Consider the following 20,853-nt stretch of genomic DNA (forward strand, 5'->3'; position numbering starts at 1 on the left):
TTTTTGGTGATCAATCTGTTCTGAAGAGGTGTTTTAATTCTTTCATTCTACCTTGTTTCGAGTATTGTTCTCCTGTCTGCTCTTCAGCTGCTGATTCTCATCTGAATTTGTTGGACAGATACTTACAGTCTATTAAACTTCTTATTCCTGATCTAGATATTGATCCTTGGCACTGTCGTTCAATTAGTTCATTATGCATGTTGCATCAGATTTTTCATAATTCTGACTATCCTTTACATTCAGATCTTCCTGGACAGTTCCATCCTGTGTGTGATACTAGGTAGGCAGTTAATTCTAATAGTCAGGGGTTTTATCTTGAGGCTCAATGCTACACAGTATTCTAGGAGTTTTATTCCAGCTGTTACCAAGTTGTGAAATGATATTCCTAATCGGGTAGTTGAGTCAGTAGAACTTCAAAATTTCAAAGTTGCTCCAGATGTTTTTATGGTGAACAGGCTGGCATAATTCTTTGTATAGTTTATATATGACATATCTGTTTTGATGTTACTGTTTTTGAAATATTTTATTGTTAATTATTTTCATATTGTTTATTTATTTCCTTAATTCCTTTCCTAACTGGGCTGTTTTTCCCTGTTGGAGCCCTTGGGTTTAATAGCATCTTGCTTTTCCAACTAGGATTGTAGCTTGGCTAGTAATAATTATACTGTAATCATAATAATAATAACAGGATTGTCCGCTTCTTTCCCCATTTTCATTATTTTTAGTATCTTTAGAACAACTGAATGATGAATGATACTGAAGTGTATCTTAGGTGGCCCTTAGGTAACTTAATAGCTCGTTACCTCCGCCAACGAAGTTGAAAGGAGGTTATGTTTTTGCCCCTATTTGTATGTTTGTTTGTGAACAGCTTCCTGGCCACAATTTTAATCATAATAAAACTTGCAGGGATTAACTGAATGTAAAAAGCTGGAAATGATTAAATTTTGGAAGGTCAAGGTAAAATGTCCAATTCACGTAATCAGCCATAATTTTCGACATCGTTGTCACAGAGACATAAAAATTTGGTTCCTATTTGAGTATATGAAAATCCAAGACAATTAATGCATGTTACAGTCAAAGATCAAGGTTGAGCAGAGGGTCGAGAGATAAGCTGCCGTGGCGGAGGTCTGCGCTCTACTGAATGCCCCTCTAGTCTTTTAGTTTTTTTTTTTGTATTACAGTGTAACTGTTTGGTGTAATTAGGTTGAACTGGGAGTATCTTCATGACCAAAAACCATTGCTGTATATTCATTTTTAAAACATTTGTATTTTTCAATTATACAAATTTGAATTAATACCTATGTTGACTTACAGGATACCATTAAAGCCTTGCGGGAGTTCAGAAACAACGAGGAGCACAAAAATGTAGACTCATGCATAGTCGTAATCATGAGCCATGGAAGGGATGGAAAGTCTTTTTACACTTCAGATAACCAGCATCTAACAATCAATGATGTTGTAGAGAGATTCAGTAACTCCGAGTGTGAATATCTAAGAGGAAAACCCAAGATATTTATTTTCCAGTATTGCAGGTAATTTAGATTATTTCCTTCACCAGCAAAGTTGGAAGAAGGTTATGTTTTTACCCCTGTTTGTGTGTGTTTGTAGTGAGCAGCTTCCTGGCCAAAATTTTAATCGTAGAGTAATGAACCTTGCATGGATTAACTACTATGTAAAAAGCTGGAAATGATTAAATTTTGGAAGGTCAAGGTTACGGGTCAAGCAAAATGTCCAATTCAACCATAAGTTTGAATATCGTTGTCACAGAGGCTTCAAACTTGGTTCACATTTGAGTGTATGAAAATCCACACCAATTAATACATGTTAAGGTAAAAGGTCTAAGTCGAGAAATAAACTGCCGTAGCAAAGGTCTGCGCTCTACTGAGTGCTCCTCTAGTTTCTTGTATATCTTTTAATTACAATAACATTAAATTTCCAATTTTGGTATTTAATGGGATCTATAATTTTTGTCTTCAGGGGCACTGTGCCAGATATTGGAGTAGTGCCAACTCCTGTAGTCCACAAAGATGCCGGTTTACCTGTAGAAACAGATGCTTCATACACTAGTGTGGTGGATAGAGATCCTACTTTCTCTGATATGTATATAGTTTATTCCACTGTTGAAGGTAATTCTATTCTCTTTTATACATTCAGTTATAACTTTGCTCAATATTTTTACAGTTGCTATTTACATACAATTGTGCATCATATAAAGTAATGTGAGTGTTATTGAAGCCTCTTTGCAGTATCCTTTCAGCCCCTTGTTATCATGCATATACTTCATTTCCTCTGCTCTTGTACCACCTACTCTAGCTAGATACTTCAACTTTTATTTTTCCAGTAATCAATGATCTGTGAGAATTTCAGGAATGTCAGAGAACAAACATCCTTCCCCATAAATTTCAAATAAAATATATGCCTAAATAAGGAGAAAGGTATATTGCCAAACCCTCAAACCATTTGAGGGAGAGAATATATTCTGTAAATATCCACAAAATGCCTATTAAAGTGGAAAGTCAACTTGGTGGTCTGGTTGAGCTATTCCTATTTTCCTCTCTTAATATTATCACAAGATTTATGTGCTGAGGTGTTAGCAAGCAGATTAGCCAGCAGGGCAAAAATCACATTTGTTTTTTTCTTTATGATAGTGACTGCTTAGGTATTTTAACATTTGCTAGGATTCATTTTAATTTACTATTCCCTTATATAGATCTTTTACAGTAATTATTTCATGAGGAATTTATACAATTTAAATGTTTTCTGTAATACTTTATTATGACAAAATAGTTATGTACAATAAAAAAAAAAAAAAAAAAAACTCGCCTTTCAGAGGTGAGGTGATTTGACCTGATTTCTATTTCAGGTTTTGCATCATTTCGTCACCCAGAAAGGGGGTCTTGGCTGATGGAAGCTATTTGCAATGTTTTCATGAGGTATTCACATCTTGAAGAACTGGATTCTCTCATGAAAAGGGTATGTCTTTGATTAATATGAAAATTTTTTATTTATAGGTCTTAAGTATCCCTTGTGTCTTTGTTGTAATACTGTAACTCATCAATTTTGGGTTGCTTTTCACTCTCTGAATCCCATGAGACTTATTCTATGTTCAGAGATTATTTCTCTCTCCCGCTTTATATGCACTTTGAGTCCTATAATTTCCAGAATTTTATTATTTGTGCATATTTTCTTTCTTTTAAGTATATGAAATTATTTATCTAGAACATTTATAAAGCTATATGATATAGAATTTTTGAACACTAATAGTTTTTGTGATAAGTTAAGACTTGCTTAAAAGGGCATGGGGCTTGAGTAATAATTTTTCGGTTGATGGCTGTGATTGAAAGGATGATAAGATCAAGAGTGCATATGGAATTAGTTGCTTTATATAGCCAGCATGTTGTAACTAGATTTTTGATGAAAGTCAGAATAGACCGAAATACAATACAGTACCTAAGCAACGAACTTACTGGCCTATGTTAGTTCAATAGTAAAGTTATAATCTAGGACATAAAGACATACTTTATGACATGGAAACATAACAATGACAAAAAATACACATGGGTGACATAGGTATAGGATGATAAAAAGAAACGATGATAAAATATTAGTAAATAATAAAATCTTTTATAGGAGCTACGTTGTATCCACAACACTTTGAAACCATTGCAGCCCAAAGACTAACTGGACACACACATATATACATACAGTAAGCCCTCCCTACCTATGGATTCAGCACCCACGGATTCACTCATACTGTACACTGTTGACCAAGTGGTACCAATTTTGAAAATTATGTAAGGAAATTCACTTATACGTACATGGACCTTAACAAGTTGCAATAAAATGAAAAAGTTTGAAAAATACAAATGAAAGAAATTTCCCGAGACAGTGATTACTATACCGTACATTTTCCCAGAATTAAAGCAAAGTCCCCTCCCACCATGAGATATGTGGTTTTAAGGGCAAGGAAATTTATCTTGTAGATTTATTCATCAAATAGAAAAATATGTAGTATCATCTTATTATAACATATTTAAAGAGTGCTGAACACTGGTTATATCAGTTTTATATGGCCTCTCCAGGAACAGAAATTCATGGGATTGAAATAACAATTTCTTTAAACACAAAATAAACCCTCTTACTAATGCTGCATGAAACTTTTGGTTATACCATTCAATAGGTGATTGTCAGTTCTAGTGGTGCATGCCACATGTCAATAGAAAGGAATTCGGCTATACAAAAGAAAAATTATATACAGTAGTCTTATCTTTGATTTAAGTGAAATGTTCCCATATTTAGTAAGGGGTTGGTGCTCAAAGTATTAATGTACTGTACTGTGTTACTATTACAGGACAGTACATTCATGTTGTAGTGTATTATACATTCAAAGTACAATTACATATTTCAAGTAAATATTTAAAAGTACTGGAAATATGACTCCTTAGAATTATTTTAGAGTTTACTGTTTGTCTAACTTATCACGCGAGAAAAGTCTTGAAAATATGAAATAAAGTAACAACATTCTTACATAATAAAAACTTCTTTTTTTAGTTTTTTCAAATTTCAAGATTATGCAAACTTAGGATCAGAACTTTTGTTATCTCTTTTGTATTTTTTCCAAATAAGATTACACCACACCACACTTTATTCATCGGAATCTGATGAATGGAAGGGAAGGGGATTCACTCTAAACAGCTGATGCAATCCAGTCATAATTCTAATCTAATTTTACCTTTTCAGGTATCTCGACAAGTCAGAGGCAATTATTCGGATGAGGGAAATAAGCAAGTGTGCGAATATGTTCAGAGAGGATTTGACCGCCACTTTTACTTCAATCCAAGACCACTGAACAGCACGTAGGATAATACATATTAAACTTGTCCACTTTTGAATAGATTTTATAATTCAATAACATTACTACATCATGGGCTTGTGGTTGGGCTTCTCCACTAATACTGTACGTATTTAGTATTTTTCTGATCTTCCATACTAATAAAGAATGCACAGATTTCCTTCCTTAAAAGCTTGTCAGCAGAAAATGTCATATAATTGGCTCACATATTTAGGGAATAGTGGTAAGTCATTTCAGTCATTCATAGTGTTGCCATACTAATGTTTGCTGAAAGTCTTAGTCATTAATTATATAGCATGTTCAAGTACTATCCTTGCTTTGCGTATTTTAGTGTGATCTTACTAATTTTTGGATTAATATGAGATAGCAATTGCTACTCCAGTCATCCACTCTTTAGGGGAAATGGAAAAAATATGGTTATATCTTATACTAGTATATATTTGTAAACAGACTTTTGAAGGTTGTTTGTGATAGTAGAAATCCATAATAGGATGATAGAAATGAGCATGGTATTGTATATTTTCAAATTTTTTTATACAATCTATTATGTAGTATTTGTCATATTTGATTATTTTTGTACATGTTACTGGTTTAGGTAGGATTAAAAGTACTGGGATATAGAAATACATAAGTATCAGCTTTTAAATAAAGATTTTGAAGATTAAATCTCAATTATGAAGAATACAGTATTGCTTAAGAATTATTCGTGAAACTGATTTTTTATGGCATTCAATTACATTTCGCTACTGATGTTGCTTTTCTCTATTAAACAAATGATGATTTGCTTGTCACCTCCCTGTTTAGATTACAAAGAAGTTATTGCATAGACAGTAATATGTTACCATAAAGTTGGGTATGTTTATCTTGGTGTAGAACACTTGAGAGATCCTGGAATACAATTTTAAAGTCCCAAAATGCCAAATTTTTGTATTAAAGAAATAGGTTAATGGAGTACAGTAATTTAGGTGTATTGATTATTTTTTTAGGCCAAAATATACTATAGCTCATATTTGAGAACTTTTTTTATAAGTAAGCCCTAGGTTTCTCATATGCATATGCATATGCATATTTTTCATTTGCACATTTTCATTTTAAGTGAATAAGGGAAACCTGGGTATGCACACACAACTTAGATATACAGTAGTTTTCATCTATTCCCTTTATTTAATTTCATAATCATATATTTTTCTAATTTGAGTAGTTATCTCCTGACTTTTTTTTGAAAAATAGGCAAGACAGGAATCTTGTAGACTGCACTTAATTTTAATTGGTGTTGCATGAGTTTTTATTTATTTAGACTGTAGATTCTTCTGTAGAATAGCTTTGTCTTGCATGCAAAGGGCTATTGTCTCATATATCAATTAGATTGCTTTTATTTGCTTTGTCAAGCTTAACACAGCTTATCTTTAAAGCTAGAACAATTGTGCTACAGTATAAAGGCAAACTTTGATTACCTGATAGCTTCTTATTTTAATCAATATAGATATACACTTTTAATATTCGTTAATAACCATCATATTAGTTTTTGGAATATGTTCAAAAAAGTCATTTTATTTTAATTTCTTACGTTGATTTTCTTTATTATTCGAAGATTGTTTTATATATTGATTGGTGCTGTGCAAAATGTTCCATTCATATTGTTAATATCAAATTTACACCAGTTTAGTGATTCTGTATCTTTTGCACTCCCATCTTACATTTGAATTTTGACTATGCTTGTAGGAAGTTCTGTATATTATCTATATTCACATCTTTCTCACCACCTCATAGAACCCTTAACCACCAATGGCATAGTATACATAAAACTTGCTATGCCTATGACGATGTGGGCCTATTAAGCAGTATTTAGCAAGTTATCAGTTTATTGCATGAATGAATTGATTGTTTTATGTTATGAAAGGACAGCATAGATGTATCACTTATTGTGTATCAGTATATTGTACTTGAACTGTTTTGCACACAGGGAGATTGGGAACAGTTATATAGAGCTTGTGAGCTTTCTGGGTTGAGAGAACGAGCTAGTCCTCAGACTACAATCATTGTGTTTTTCTTGTGGGACAGGAATTTCTTGTAGCTATTCCTTCCAAAGTTTCTCGGAACAAACTATTTTTCATTCCAAAGTTTCCAGATGATCATTTTAAGGGTGAGATTCTGAAAGATGTTTAGACCATATTAGTAAGGCTAACATGCCATGGGGCCTCCATTCTTATGCCTTTCAGATGCCTGGGAAGTACAATGGTCTCCATAACAGAGGAACATTGTGTACTTTGAGCATAGTACCTATAGGAATAGCATTAAAGTAGTTGTCGTCTTCCAACAAACTGGGTAACTGTTACAGTCATACACCTTGGATTGCATAGTATTCATGGAATTATAATTCAGAGGGACAGCTAGTACAGAAATAGGCCTCTTTAGTCCTGTTTGCATTATTATAGTAACCCTTTGTAGTACAGATAGTTCATATATACCAAAGAATTCTTTGTATTATGTAAGAGGCCCTTACATCTAATAAGATGAATAGAATATTTACGTAATACAAATCCATCAGGTGATAAAAAAGTAAGATGAATTACCCATAATACTGTGTTACAGTTGTAAATGCCAACTAGTGGGCATAGCTCGCTCAAGAGTTAATAGTTGTACCCTGGACACCAACTTTAGTTAAGATAGGAGACAGAAATTTTAGAGCCAGTCGTAAATTATAGAAAAAGGAAAAATCTCGACTGATGGACTTAAGGCACATTAAATATCTCCACCAGTAATTCTCCACCAGTAAGTCCTTTACTCCTTGATAGCCCATGCAAAAGACAAGGGAGCTCTTAGTGCTCAAACAGATACAAGGAGAAGGACAATACTGGATATATCCTGGATTTTCTAAGTGGCAGGCCACATCCAAATATTGTATATTCCAGAGGCTTTGATTCCCTTACAGAATAAGACCAACAAGGAAGCAGGAGAAAGAACAAATAATTGAAATTGTTGATCATTAGTTTGTCACATTAAAAGAAGTTCATGGCACAGTACTCATCCTTTCTATCTTTGCCAAATAAATTGTATGGGTGTGGCATTTTAGTCCAAGTCCGTCCCTCTGTCGTAAGGGATATTTCATTGACGGGTGAATGTATTTTAATGTAATATGGGAGATATATTCATTCTGTGGCCTTATTTTTTTAGAAGAGGGCAGAGAGAAGTGTATGATCAATAAATACTTCTCTGTTTTATTTGCTTCTTATTTGGGAATATATTTATATTTTACATATATTAGTATCAATAAGTTTTTGTTGCATTTCCTTAATAACTACCCATACCGAGTTTGACCTTTAGATTTCAACGGTCATAGAAAAATTTGAATAGGGATTTTATAATAAAGTTTAAGAATTACCTTTAAATTTCACATTCCAGTGCTTCATAGCCTTTTACATAATTGGATGAATTATAAGTATAAAATAATTCTTGTTGATGAGCCATATCAGCAAATGTACAATAGTTAAACTTATTTACCGAGTTTGAAGTCTGAAGAAGTAACAAATTTCATATAAACTTTACCTTGCCTCAGTTTTCACCGCTTAAGAAAAATCCTTTTAACTACCTCTTTGAAGACCCTGAAGCCTTTGCCTTTCCACAATTTTCTCAGCTAGTTACAATATTGTCTTTCCTATGGGAGATATTGTCACTGATTACACTACTTTATTGGCTGTACAGTTCAAGTATACTGTCAGCCATTTACCTTTATGGTTGAAAACTTCTGAGACAGCTTAATTTCAGGTTTTTCTATCAGATTCCTCAAACTCATTAAAGCTTGGGATTACAGTTTATTCTTGAAACATTGAAGCATTTTCCAAGCTGTAAGAGGAATTATATGACTTCCCCTGTCCTTAAAGGTCAAATTGATATGTACCGTATTTCCCGTGTCATAAGACGCACCTTTTTTCACGAAAAATGCCCCCCAAAATCACCCTGCGTCTTAACACGTAAGAAAGAGTCATATAAGGGAGTGTGACACCCTTCAAACACCCAACTATTGACATACAAACTCTCAAACTGACGAGGGATAGAATATAAACCTACAATTATCATTCATATGTAATAAAATCCTTTATTTTTATATTGCACTTCAGTATATATCTATTTTCTCACTTTTTTATATTTAGTAATAAAGCAATATATTGATAATGACTTTGTTGCCTGAGTTATGAAATTATACAAATAGACAGTTGTTGAATACAACCTTGGAAAAAACTTCTGTTTGCTGATTGCAGTATTTGTAGAAAAGTAACTAGACCTAGAATCACATAAACAGTAGCAAGTTATTTCACCTTAAAGAATGTCTAGATTTTTTAATCAACAATTACATTTTGTGTGGAAATTTATAGGTTATATGAGGAATTTTGGAAATATTACTAGAATTTTACCTCTTTAACAAAATTTTATGAACCTTTGGCGATGCTGCTTTCATGTAAACAACACTTGAAACACCAAACACTCTGACTAAACGTGTAGTTATGGTGGAAACTACGACTGGTTTAGTGGTTTCTTATATGAAAATGTAATAAAATTGGGACAATCAGCATATAGGTAATTAATATACTTACACATTTCATAATACAGTACACCCAAAATTAGAAAAGATACTGTGCAAGACAATAATCACGCTTGAGTCACTGATTAGGGATATGTGCTAAGTAGTTTTTAAAATCCTCAATTTTTTTTTTCTGAAACTGCCTTGCTAATTTAAGGGTGCGTCTTACCACATGTAGCGTCTTATGACATGGGAAATACGGTATTTTCTGTTTTTTGTGGCAGGAGAATTGGGTGATTGTTTCCTCCATAACATTCAAGTTTTTCATGACAATTAAAGGCTGTGAAAATGAGACTTAATTGACTGATTGAGAATATGGAACGTGGTATTTCTGCAAACTTCGAGATAAATGGTAATACCAACCATTAAATTTGGGAAATGAGAGATCCCAATGGTTTGAGGATCCTTTATCGTGGAATCATCTTTTGAGATGTCTTTTTCTCTTAGCCACTGCTTTTTCCAACTGGAATCATACATACCAGTTGTAAATCATTATTGGGTCACTTTCTGTGACTTTTACCTAAGAGTTAGATTCCTTATAAGACCCAAAGATATCAAAGTTTTCTTTACCATTGCTGCCATATGAGAGTTTGCAAAAGACAAGGATGACCTTTGTGGACTTGACCTTTGTGGACTTTTTGAGAACCCTAAAGCTCTTATCTGAGAAAGACTTGTATTTGTAAACCAAGTTGTTCATGACTTACTGTAATAAAAAATACACTATATCTAATTAGGAAAATAGATTTTTGGGGGGATCTGACCTAATTCTGGAATTGGTGCATTCCTTTTATAGAATTTCAGGGCATTTATCTACATAGTTAAGTCCAAGACAAATTTATTAAATGTTATTGAAGCGGGTAGGGAGAGATTGTTGGCAACTTTTGTTGTATTTTATTTTATGCCAGTTACACTTGTATGGACACAATTTGGTAAGCACCATTAGATATCAAGCATGATGTTAATAAGCTATCTCAATGTTTTGCATCTTGATTTCATACAGTATAGAAAAATAAATTTAAATATACAGTATAAATAATGGCAGTGAAGAGTAGGACTCTTTGGAGGTACAGTAGTGATTTAAGGTTTTATTTCTTCTAAAGAATCACTAATTTATTAGCTATTACCGCTAAATTTGAGTAAAATAAGAAGCTTCTATTGATTGAGAATAACTTTATCAATACCTACTCATCTTAGTGTTATTGCTTTGTATAAATAGTGCTATGTATCATTGCATTTAAACATATAGTATTTAGACTCATTTTGATAAAATGACATTGTTTGTCTGCGTATTTCATAGCTTTGATAAGTAACATATATATACTGTATCTATATTTATTACTAATTGACTGATAATTTTATACTAAGATAAGATTATATGCTGTGATCTTAAACTCACCAGTGAAGGTTTGTGGCTTATTTTAGCCATAGCCTTTATATAGGTTACAATCAAGGAGGACTGATGTTAATTGGATTATATAATAACTAAGTGCCTTGGTATTCAAACTATTTCAGACTTTCATGAGAAACTAGAGAAATTGTTAGTATGAAAATCCTTGCAAATTTTCTAGACATTCATAAGAGTAACTTTGCTATTATATTGGACATTGTAGATGAAATTGATATTCCGTAGAGTTGAATGATGTGCCAAACTTTTTATTTTTTGCCTCCGTGATTGTAATCTATAACAGATTTTGCTTATATGTTAAGAGCTCCTTAAAGGACAAATCTTTAAAAGAACTGTCATACGCTTTTGTACTAATTTTATGAATGTAAGGGGCTAAAGACATGCATTTGTTATGAAATTGTAAAGATAATTAACAATAAAGATATTTTGCATGAAGTTTTCCCTTGGTTTGTGGAATTTTCATTTCATAAAATGGTGGTTTGAGGCATTATTCTAATCTAAATACTTGAATTTTCAAGTATGAAAATAATGGTTAAAAGATTTTTCAGAATGAAATAATGCTTTATCGTTAGCAACATATTTAGTGAATGCTGTTCTAGCTTCTTTGAAAAGGTCAAACTGTGTTTATTGCATTGCTTTGTGCTAGAGGTAAGTGGATCTCCTTCTTTCTTGAATTAGTAGATTTTACTCTGTCACTTTATATTTACAACGGTGATAATTCAACTTTTGGAATTGTCCTTTTTATCGCTTTGGGGATTGTTATGACACCACCATGTCCTCCTCTTCCTCCTCTTTTATAAACTGTGAACTTTGTATGTATGGAATAGCTTTTTAGTTCTCACCTATAGTTTCATACAAAATTTGTTCTGACATTTATTTGTCTAACTAGTGGCCAAATTGGTTTCTGATGATGTTTGTCGTAATACCTAGTTGCTGATTTAAAACAAATTTTAAAAGTTTACTTCTAAATAGATTGCTTGTCTTGAGAATCAGATTTAGCTATTTAAATCATGATCTCCATGACTAATATGAAGTAATTAGATTCACAGAATGATAGAGAGGAGAGACGCTAGTTTTTTTATCGGCTAAAAAATTAATTAATTTTAATTTTACACTATGTTTAGAGTTATGTTGGAAGAACAGCAATAGGTTGAATCTAAAATAAGGAAGAATTGACCAGTAGTAAAGAGGAGAAAGAGTGAATGTCAGAATATAGGACTCAGTAACTTTGTTTGACATAATATTAGAGTATCTGTGTTTTTAAAGCCTCCCAAGTAATGAAAATATGGCATTTTAAATACAGAATTAATGTTAGAAAATGTTCTATTTTTTATAATTTTCATTTATTTGATTTAAATGTGTTTTTAACAAAAAAAAAATTATTATTTTTTACTCGGGTAGATAATTTTGGAATGTATATTTATCCTAGGTATTTAAGAATTCTTGAAGAGGTCCTCATCTTTTTCCAGTATCTTACTACTATGGAAAATTTCTTTACTGTACATCATTAAAAGTCATTCCTAAGCTCAGCTATGTTAATTACTGCCAGGTATTTTTTCTCCAATTTATCATATATTACTTTCTTCTTTTTATAAAGCACCAGCATCATATGTTACTTTATCACCATTACCATTCTTCCTGGTATGTATACTGCAATTTATGATAGTGATAGATTGTGGCAGGTGATGAGTATGGCCCTATTAAAGGATGATGGTTTGTGTGTTGTGTAGGAACAAGTCATGAATCGCTTAGGTAATTTGTATATTCCTAACTATACAAACTTGAGGCAACCACCCTGCTCAGTCCTGAATCGAAATGTCAAAAGTGAAGCTTTCTGACTGGTGAGGGTGGCGATGCTTCTCGCCCACACCCTCCACCAGATATTAAATTACTGGAACAAATGTCTCCAGCTCGTGCTAAAAAAAAAAAAAGACCCTATTAAAGGACTCAGGTTTGTATAGCTAGGAAAAGTACAAATTCAAAAATTTATTTCATTTCTATATTGTTTTGAAAAAAATCGCTACATTAAATATTATATATATACTTCTAAACACCTCATACAACTCTTGAATACTTAAAACATACAAATGATCTACTTGGAGCAAAGTTGGCAAATAGCCTTTAAATATCCAGTAGTGGTCAGCTGTGCCTCAGTTGTATGAAGTAAAGTAAGTCCGTTGTTACTTGGCAATGGTTCTGTTTTTAAAGGATAGTGTTCATTTTTGCTATCAAAATTGTAAACCTTCAAAAGCAGGGAATCATCTCTGTGGAGCCGTTATTGGCAGTATGTGCTGCTTGAGATCTTTTCTGCCTCCGGTGCTGTATATTGGAGCTGGTTATCATCTCATGGAAATAATCTAGTTATCTACCTCAACATTGTAGTCAAAAGGAGGAAAGATTCATTCATTTAGGGTTGTTGTGGCCTGATTGGTAACGTCTCTGCCTGGTGATCGCCAGACAGGGGTCCGAGTCCCACTCAGACTCGTTAGTTCCTTTAGTGTCTGTAACCTTACCATCCTTGTGAACTAAGGATGGGAGTTTGGGAGAGCCTATGGGTCTATTTACTGAGTCATCAGCAGCCATTGCCTGGCTCTCCCTGGTCCTAGCTTGGGTGGAGATGGCGCTTGGGCGCTGATCATTTGATATATGGTCAGTCTCTAGGGCATTGTCCTGCTAGCTTCAGCAATATCACTGTCCCTTGCCTCTGCCATTCATGAGCAGTCTTTAAAACCTTTAAACCCTTCAAGAAGAAACTGCTTTTTAACTGCTGCATTCTAAAACTGCCATTATCACGAGAACAGAATTTTCATCGAGATATTTGTCATTGAATTAAATCGTCCAAGTAAAGTTGCATATTTATAGAAATGGGAAAGCATACAATAGAAAACCAAGATTGAGCTCATAGAATTTGTATGTTGCAGAGCGAAGCGGAACATTGACTTGATTCTGAAATATTTGCAAGTGTAGAATGCCATAAAGCCTTTTGACCTTTTTTATCAACTTGAGACTGAGAGGTCAATAGATCATGTTAAGAGTTCTTAATACATCCAAAGATTTACAAACAATTTTGTAAGATATAGAGTACTGTAGCCCCTGTTGACCTGTTTCCTAACTTAACAATGCCAGATTAAGTTTTCTACTATTTTCTTTTTTAAACCTCGCAATAATAAGCTACAATCGAGAATATTGATAACATGTACTGGTCTGAACAGATATGATTCCCAGACCCTTTCATACATTAGCTTACCCAAGTACAGTATTCAATAATATAAGAATATTGCAAGTAATTTGTTGACGACATGCAAAGCTGCACAGGCAATTGAGACTACTTCCACCAGGTAAAGTGAACAGGTTAGGATTGTATTTTATAAGGCAAAATGGGAAGGACTCTTCTGTGAAGAATAGAAATGCGTAAGATAGTGAAGATGCTGTTTATATCAGAGAACAAAGGGTTTAGATCAAATTTTGCAAGCATGATGGTAAAGGGCATGGACTAGCTGAATTCTGAAATAAAGGTCTTGCTAATGAGTATTCCCTAATTATTAGATAAACAGCTAGAGGTGAACTACTGAGAGAACTATTTTTCCCCTTGAATTGTACCTCTTCTCGGCCCCTCAACCTTGAAAATGAGTCGCTTGATATGGTATATGATTCCGTTATAGTTTAAATATTTATCCAGCGTACGGTATAGTTTTACATGCATCTGCATATGAAAAGAAATGTCTGTTACTTTAGATATTTACCTTTGTAATATTTGTCCATTATTCTATGACCAAATTTCTTTACAGAGGATCAGTAATTGTTGATTGAATGGTGATTCTATAGTTAATTTCATCACTTACTTTCCCTGTGCAACCATATCTTTGAATGTGATAATTTGTATATTCTGCACTTGACATTGCTGGTTGTTTAGTGAAAGGACTTGGAAAATTTTTCAGTTGGTGTTTTACTTCTAAAAGTAGGATACAAGTAGTCAGCCCACAGAGAGCACCTTAGATTCTAAAAATGGATCTAATCTGTCTTTGGACCCTCAAGCAGATAGTTTGCTGAAGAGATATCAAAAGCCTTTCTCTTCATTAGTGGCTTTTATGGAAAATTGGAGTTGTTATTTTTGGCTGAAGTATTTTTTAAAGAATAATTCAACCTTAAACTAATGAATTTTGATGTGTGTGATATACTTAAGTAGAATAAAAAGGTTCGTATCCTTTAGACATTTTTTTCATGTTACACTTAAAAGGTTTGTATCCGTTGGATGTGTTTGTTCATATTACGCTAAAAAGGTCTTTATCCATAAATTTTTTAGAGTCCAGAGTAAACTGGTTTGTATCCATAAAACTATTTTTAGCAAGGGCAGTTTGCTTCAATAGAAAATTCTGTCTTTTACTTTGAAAAGAGAATGTTAGATATAATTTTCTAGTTAAACCCAGCCTAGTGTTAAGACATTTATTCTAATGCCTGTTTTATTTCTTTGCTCATAGCTTGCAAAAGTAATTGTGGATGGCTGCTTTTTAAGGTAAATCATTATTTTGTTGCTGGTTGTTTCTTGAGTATTATGAAAATTAGTTATGAAAATACTGAAATGGTTTTGTATAAAAAGAAATTGCTGGGTAGAGTACATATATCATAACATCTAATTGGTATAATTTACTCAGGTTTAGCAGATTTTGCTAAAGAAATGGAAGAAGAATGGTAGTCTCATATGTGTCATCTAGACCCTCAGCAACTTATTTTTCTCACTGTTATCATTTTCCAATTTCCAATTTAGTTGGACAAAGTGAGAACTTAGGTAGAGCTTTGAGATGACAATGTACGTTGGATTAAAAGTAATGAGGTGGAAACGTGGAATGGTCTGTCACCTCATATCTCTATGATTTACCAGAGGTGTTATCAAGATTGCTGAATATAGGCAAACAATGTCATATTGTAAAATTAAGAGAATCATTTCTTTGCAGTACCATTCCATCTGTTTTGCAAAATCTGTGTTTATGTTGTCTACTGGAGTCTGCTATCTATTAAGTGAAGTCTCATCTAAGTGTTATGAATTCTTCAGAATTACTGTATGGTAATCTTACCATCTGAAAATACTTATGAAATTAACATCTGCTGCGACTAAGTTTTATCTACTGTGTTAAGGTTAGGCCATGTAGAACTTGTCCCTTTCTTTTTATCCTTACTTCTTTCATGCAAGATCAGAATTAAATAGCATACTGCCATCTGTCTTTTATGAAAATTTATTTGTTACTTTGTAATCTTTTGTTCATAAATGTTGCAACTTGTGGCCCAACTAACATGCTAATAATTTTGACCCCTTATTAGTCCAAGATCTCCAACTTGTGTGCCTACTCTCTCACACTTGAAAGATGGCATATTTCAGCATCCTAGTGCAATATATCATCTTCATTAAGAGGCCATTCAGAGCTACTCATGCATAAGTAAATGAAATGGGTCATGATAAAACAAATAAATTTAATTGTTTTAATGCAAACCCATTGTGAAGCAAAGGAAACCAATACTAGGTTCCAAACCTGGAACAGAAAGGGGAAAGAATTCTCTCTCTCTCTCTCTCTCTCTCTCTCTCTCTCTCTCTCTCTCTCTCTCTCTCTCTCTCTCTCTCTCTCTCTCTCTCTCTCTCTCTCTCTCTCTCTCTCTCTTTTTTTTTTATATTAATGACATTTTGATCACATGGGAACACCATAAGCCATCTGAGGTACTGGGCTAAGTTTCTAATAAAACCTATGTATATGGGCAGAATTATTGACCAGGAAGATGTTTTAGTTTATCCGACATGATAGTATCAGAAGATTTTCCTTGATCCAGCAGTTTCAACATTAGATGATCTTATAAACATAAGATTCAGATACCTGTATGAAGTTTTCTCCTAACAATGGGGGGAAGAAGCTGAGAAGTGTTAGTGCTGCTGAGGTTTTCATTCAAGGAACAAACTGCACAGAGCAGCGAGTTGCCTCTGCTGCTGCAAGTATGCCTGGAATTGTGCAGGGGAGAATCATGTCGTTTGGTACCTGGTCCTCTGTGGGTAATGATGCTTAATAGGGTGTACAGTTTGCTTAATCTTTTAGGGGTGGCCAATGAGAAATAGAACATTGTAATAATGTACTACAATAGTAAGGGCTAGGATGGAGGCTATATGAAGAGTCTATTGTAGGCATCTGATGAGATTCCTCATGACCAAGGCTAACTTCCAGGTGGGAGGTATCTCTTCTGATACATAACAATCCTTAATGAGATGCTTAAAAAAGGTTTGAGAGGTCTTTGCTTAGAATGACAAGCTAAACTGTTAGCTGATAGTGATCGAGAGGGTCAGGCTTTGTTCTTGTCTCAAGAATATAAGAAGTTCGCTATCTTTGGAATAGAGGTTTCGAGTGATGAAATACCTTACTGGTCACACCAAGAGTTGAGACAAACCCACTTTCCATGATAGAGGTTTACTGTACACTTCCTGCAGGGTTTGGCCTCTGAGAACCCTCTTTGAAGCACTTGTTAAACTTCTACATGAGAAGCTTTAGTGAGATTAGCCCATTATGTAAATTTTGTGGATTTAAGGTTGTTTTAGCAGTATTCTTCAACTGAGCAAGGACCTTGAGTATTCTAGGGCTATGTTCATAACATCTGGAAACTGGTACTGCTGCGGCCAACAGTGGGTAATTGAGAGCTTAGGTTAGAACCCTGAAGGTTTCGAAACTTCCTTTGTGGCCTTCTTTACCTCCAGAGATCTTGATGTAGGATTAAAACTCATAGTTATGCAATTAGCCTTGGGAACTATTAAATTATGGACCTAGAAGAGATGAGTGGTAAAAGATATCAAATATAACTGCTCTTTTGCATGAGCTTGTGATCTCCTTTTGTTGTTTAACTAACTCTAGGAAGAAATTTATCTGTTGAATCCAAGGCTCATAAAGACCTCAGGGGTCAGAGGCATAGATAACTCTAGATGGGTTCTTGAAGGTTGTAACCTCCTCCTACATTGTAAAATTACTGTGTTAACATGGAGGACAGATGACTTCCTTAAAAATTGAACCTTCTTTATTTTGTACTGTAGAGATATTCTTTAGAAGGGTCAACTTGTGATCGAAGAGAAATTATGTTTAGAACTATTGAAAGTTTCTTGGGGTCAGGTGTTCTTCTTAGAAGGTTCTACTTTCGATAAGTCTATTGGATAATTAAATGGCTTATATCAGCATAGTCACTCCTCTTTTTGATTGGGTCTAACCAATAGCAGTTCTTTCCAGCGTAATTGGTACATCAACATCATATAAGCATCCATTAGGCTATGGGAGATCGTGGATTTGGTCACCTTGGTTGGATATGTTCAATTTCAGAGGCTTATAGGATGATTTCTTGGGCTGTTGCTTTGGAATATTTTTCTTTTAAGATAAACCCAGAACTTAACTTTGATGATAATCTAAACCTTAAACTAGGACAGGCATAGTACATTTTCCATTGTCAAGTTCAAGTTCATATTAAAATTTGCAGGGACAAAGTAGGTAAATCAATACCCTGAGATGACTTCTGCCTCCTATTCATCCTAGTATTGCTCTCTCTCACACAAGAGAATGAAAGAAACAGAAGGCAACTGTTTCTCATACACTGCACAGTAATGACTAAAGTTGGTACAGTCATGATCTGGCTGCCCATGAATGTGGATGAGTGCTGTAAAGATGGTACATGTCTAAGCTGGGTGTCAGCTGACAGCTATTGTCACAAGCACAATTTGGCTGGCAGTGACTATAGAAAAGGATTGCAAAGTATGCAAGAATTTGGGCTGGCTGTCTTGAGAGTGCAACAGATCATTGTAAAGTTGGCAGAAGCTCAAGTTGGCTGATGTTTGTGATGTATAAATTGAATCTGAACTGTGAAGTAGGAGTTGGATGGACAGAAGGAAAAGGGTATTTGCAGATGAATGAAATGTAGATACTGATAAACAGTAAGGTACCATTGTAAGAGATCATCCATTAGTAGGTTGGCCAGGGCACCAGCCACCCATTGAGATACTACTGCTAGAGAGTTACAGGGTCTTTTGACTGGCCAGATGGTACTACATTGGATCCTTCTCTCTGGTTACGGTTCATTTTCCCTTTGCCTACACACACACACACACACACACTGAATAGTCTGGCCTATTCTCTGTCCTCATACACATGACAACACAGATTACCAAACAATTCTTCTTCACTCAAGGGGTTATTGCGCTAATTGTTCAGTGGCCACTTCCCTCTTGGTAAGGGTAGAAGAGACTCTTTAGCTATGGTAAGCAGCTCTTCTAGGAGAAGGACACTCCAAAATCAAACCATTGTTCTCTAGTCTTGGGTTGTTCTCTAGTCTTGGGTAGTGCCATAGCCTCTGTACCATGGTCTTCCACTGTCTTTGATTAGAGTTCCCTTGTTTGAGGGTACATTCGAGCACACCATTCTATCTTATTTCTCTTCCTCTTGTTTTGTTAAAGTTTTTATAGTTTATATAGGAGATATTTATTTTAATATTGTTAATCTTAAAATATTCTATTTTCCTTTTTTCCTTTCCTCACTGGGCTATTTTCCCTGTTGTAGCCTCCGGGCTTATAGCATCCTGGTTTTCCAACTAGGGTTGTAGGTTAGCTAGTAATAATAATAATAATCTATACTACCCTGTGCAGTAGAAACATGGAGACAATAAAAATGCAAGAGATTTTGAAAAGGGGAAACTTCAGAGTTGTTAAAGCTGTGTAGGAATATTGAATTATGTTTGAGGAATTCGTGTAGATAAGTAATGTCTAGACTTTAAGATAGAGTGTGACCTAAAAGCTTGAGATGTTTGTACCTGTGATAAGAAGGGAAGATGAACAATGTGCGAAAAGGTAGATAAAGATATAACAAGAAGGTAGAACCACAGGAAGTAAGGAGAAAGGAAGTAGATGAAGTCCTAGACCCGATAGAAATGTGAATATAGAAAGATTGTAAGTCAAAGAAGTGGAAAAAATTCATTTCCCATCTTAACTTCATAAAGACAAGATGTATCTTATTCTCTGAAGAACAATAGCCAATGTGAGAACAATAGGTTTGGCAGTACCGTAGTTCTTTAGTAACTGTAACTTTGTTTATCGCACATGTTTTTTCACCTGATTCTGAGGTCTAGATGTTTTGCAAGGTATTCAAAGGGTACTGAGAATAATGGCCAATCAGGTCACCTGTGGCACTAAGAAACTGGACCCTATTTGTGTCCCAAATAAGGTTAATTAATTGACTGCTTTTCCGAGGGTTGTCCAAATCTGAAACCTTAATTGTAAAGTTTACTTCCTTAGAAGAGTTAGCAGTATTAAAAGTGAACTCATCTCTAGCCATAGCTGATTATGCATTAAATTGTTATCAGGAAAACCTGCAGTAGGGGGTTAGTTATATACCACTTTCTACCCAAAGGTTTGGTTGGTGATTTTAATCTTTTAAAAAAAATGTGATTTACATCTTCCCTAGTTCGCTACCTCCTGGTGTTTAAGTTTCAGAAACCTTCCTTTCTGTGTATAGGCAATTAGAATAGTTTCAGAAAACTTCTTGTCTGTACAATATATGCAAGCAGAATATGGAAGCAAATGGAATTTTAGAGGAATAAGCTCTTGTAAGTCTCCTCACATTTCTTGAGGATCTTTGTAGCATATCGTCAACCCATACCCATGTTTCCTTTTAGCCTTCTACTTTACCTCTGTTCGTTCCTGCTTCATTTCCTCCATCTTACTGCCCATCCTCTCAAATTGACTTCAGAGCATTGGGTAGTAGGTTAGCCAAGCACCAGCCACCCATTGAGATACTGAATTACTGCTAGAGTTATTGGGTCATTTGACAGACCAGACAGTAGTACATTGAATTCCTCTCTCTGGTTATGGCTCATTTTTCCTTTGCTTACAGATACTGTACACCAAATAGTGTGACCTATTCTTTCCACATTCTCCTCTGTCCTCATACATCTGACAACACAATTCTTCTTTGCACAAGGGGTTAACTACTGCACTCTAATATTTCAGTGGCTACT

At 34.3% G+C, this 20,853-nt stretch overlaps 2 protein-coding genes across 4 annotated transcripts in view; one reads left to right on the forward strand and one right to left on the reverse strand.

Annotated features, from left to right (window-relative positions):
• The window catches only part of LOC137623316 (caspase-3-like), a 68,546-nt gene extending 57,271 nt beyond the window's left edge, over positions 1-11,275 (forward strand). Inside the window, exons 6-9 of the mRNA XM_068354115.1 lie at positions 1,315-1,532; positions 1,978-2,126; positions 2,864-2,973; positions 4,741-11,275. Coding sequence (XP_068210216.1) covers positions 1,315-1,532; positions 1,978-2,126; positions 2,864-2,973; positions 4,741-4,860 — 597 coding nt within the window. The 3' untranslated portion in view covers positions 4,861-11,275. The remainder of the gene's footprint in view (positions 1-1,314; positions 1,533-1,977; positions 2,127-2,863; positions 2,974-4,740) is intronic.
• Positions 1-20,853, reverse strand: part of LOC137623317 (uncharacterized) — a 209,531-nt gene that overhangs the window by 153,455 nt on the left and 35,223 nt on the right. The window lies entirely within an intron of this gene.

Source organism: Palaemon carinicauda, chromosome 30, assembly GCF_036898095.1.
Source record: "Palaemon carinicauda isolate YSFRI2023 chromosome 30, ASM3689809v2, whole genome shotgun sequence".
Taxonomy (NCBI): Eukaryota; Metazoa; Arthropoda; class Malacostraca; order Decapoda; family Palaemonidae; genus Palaemon; species Palaemon carinicauda.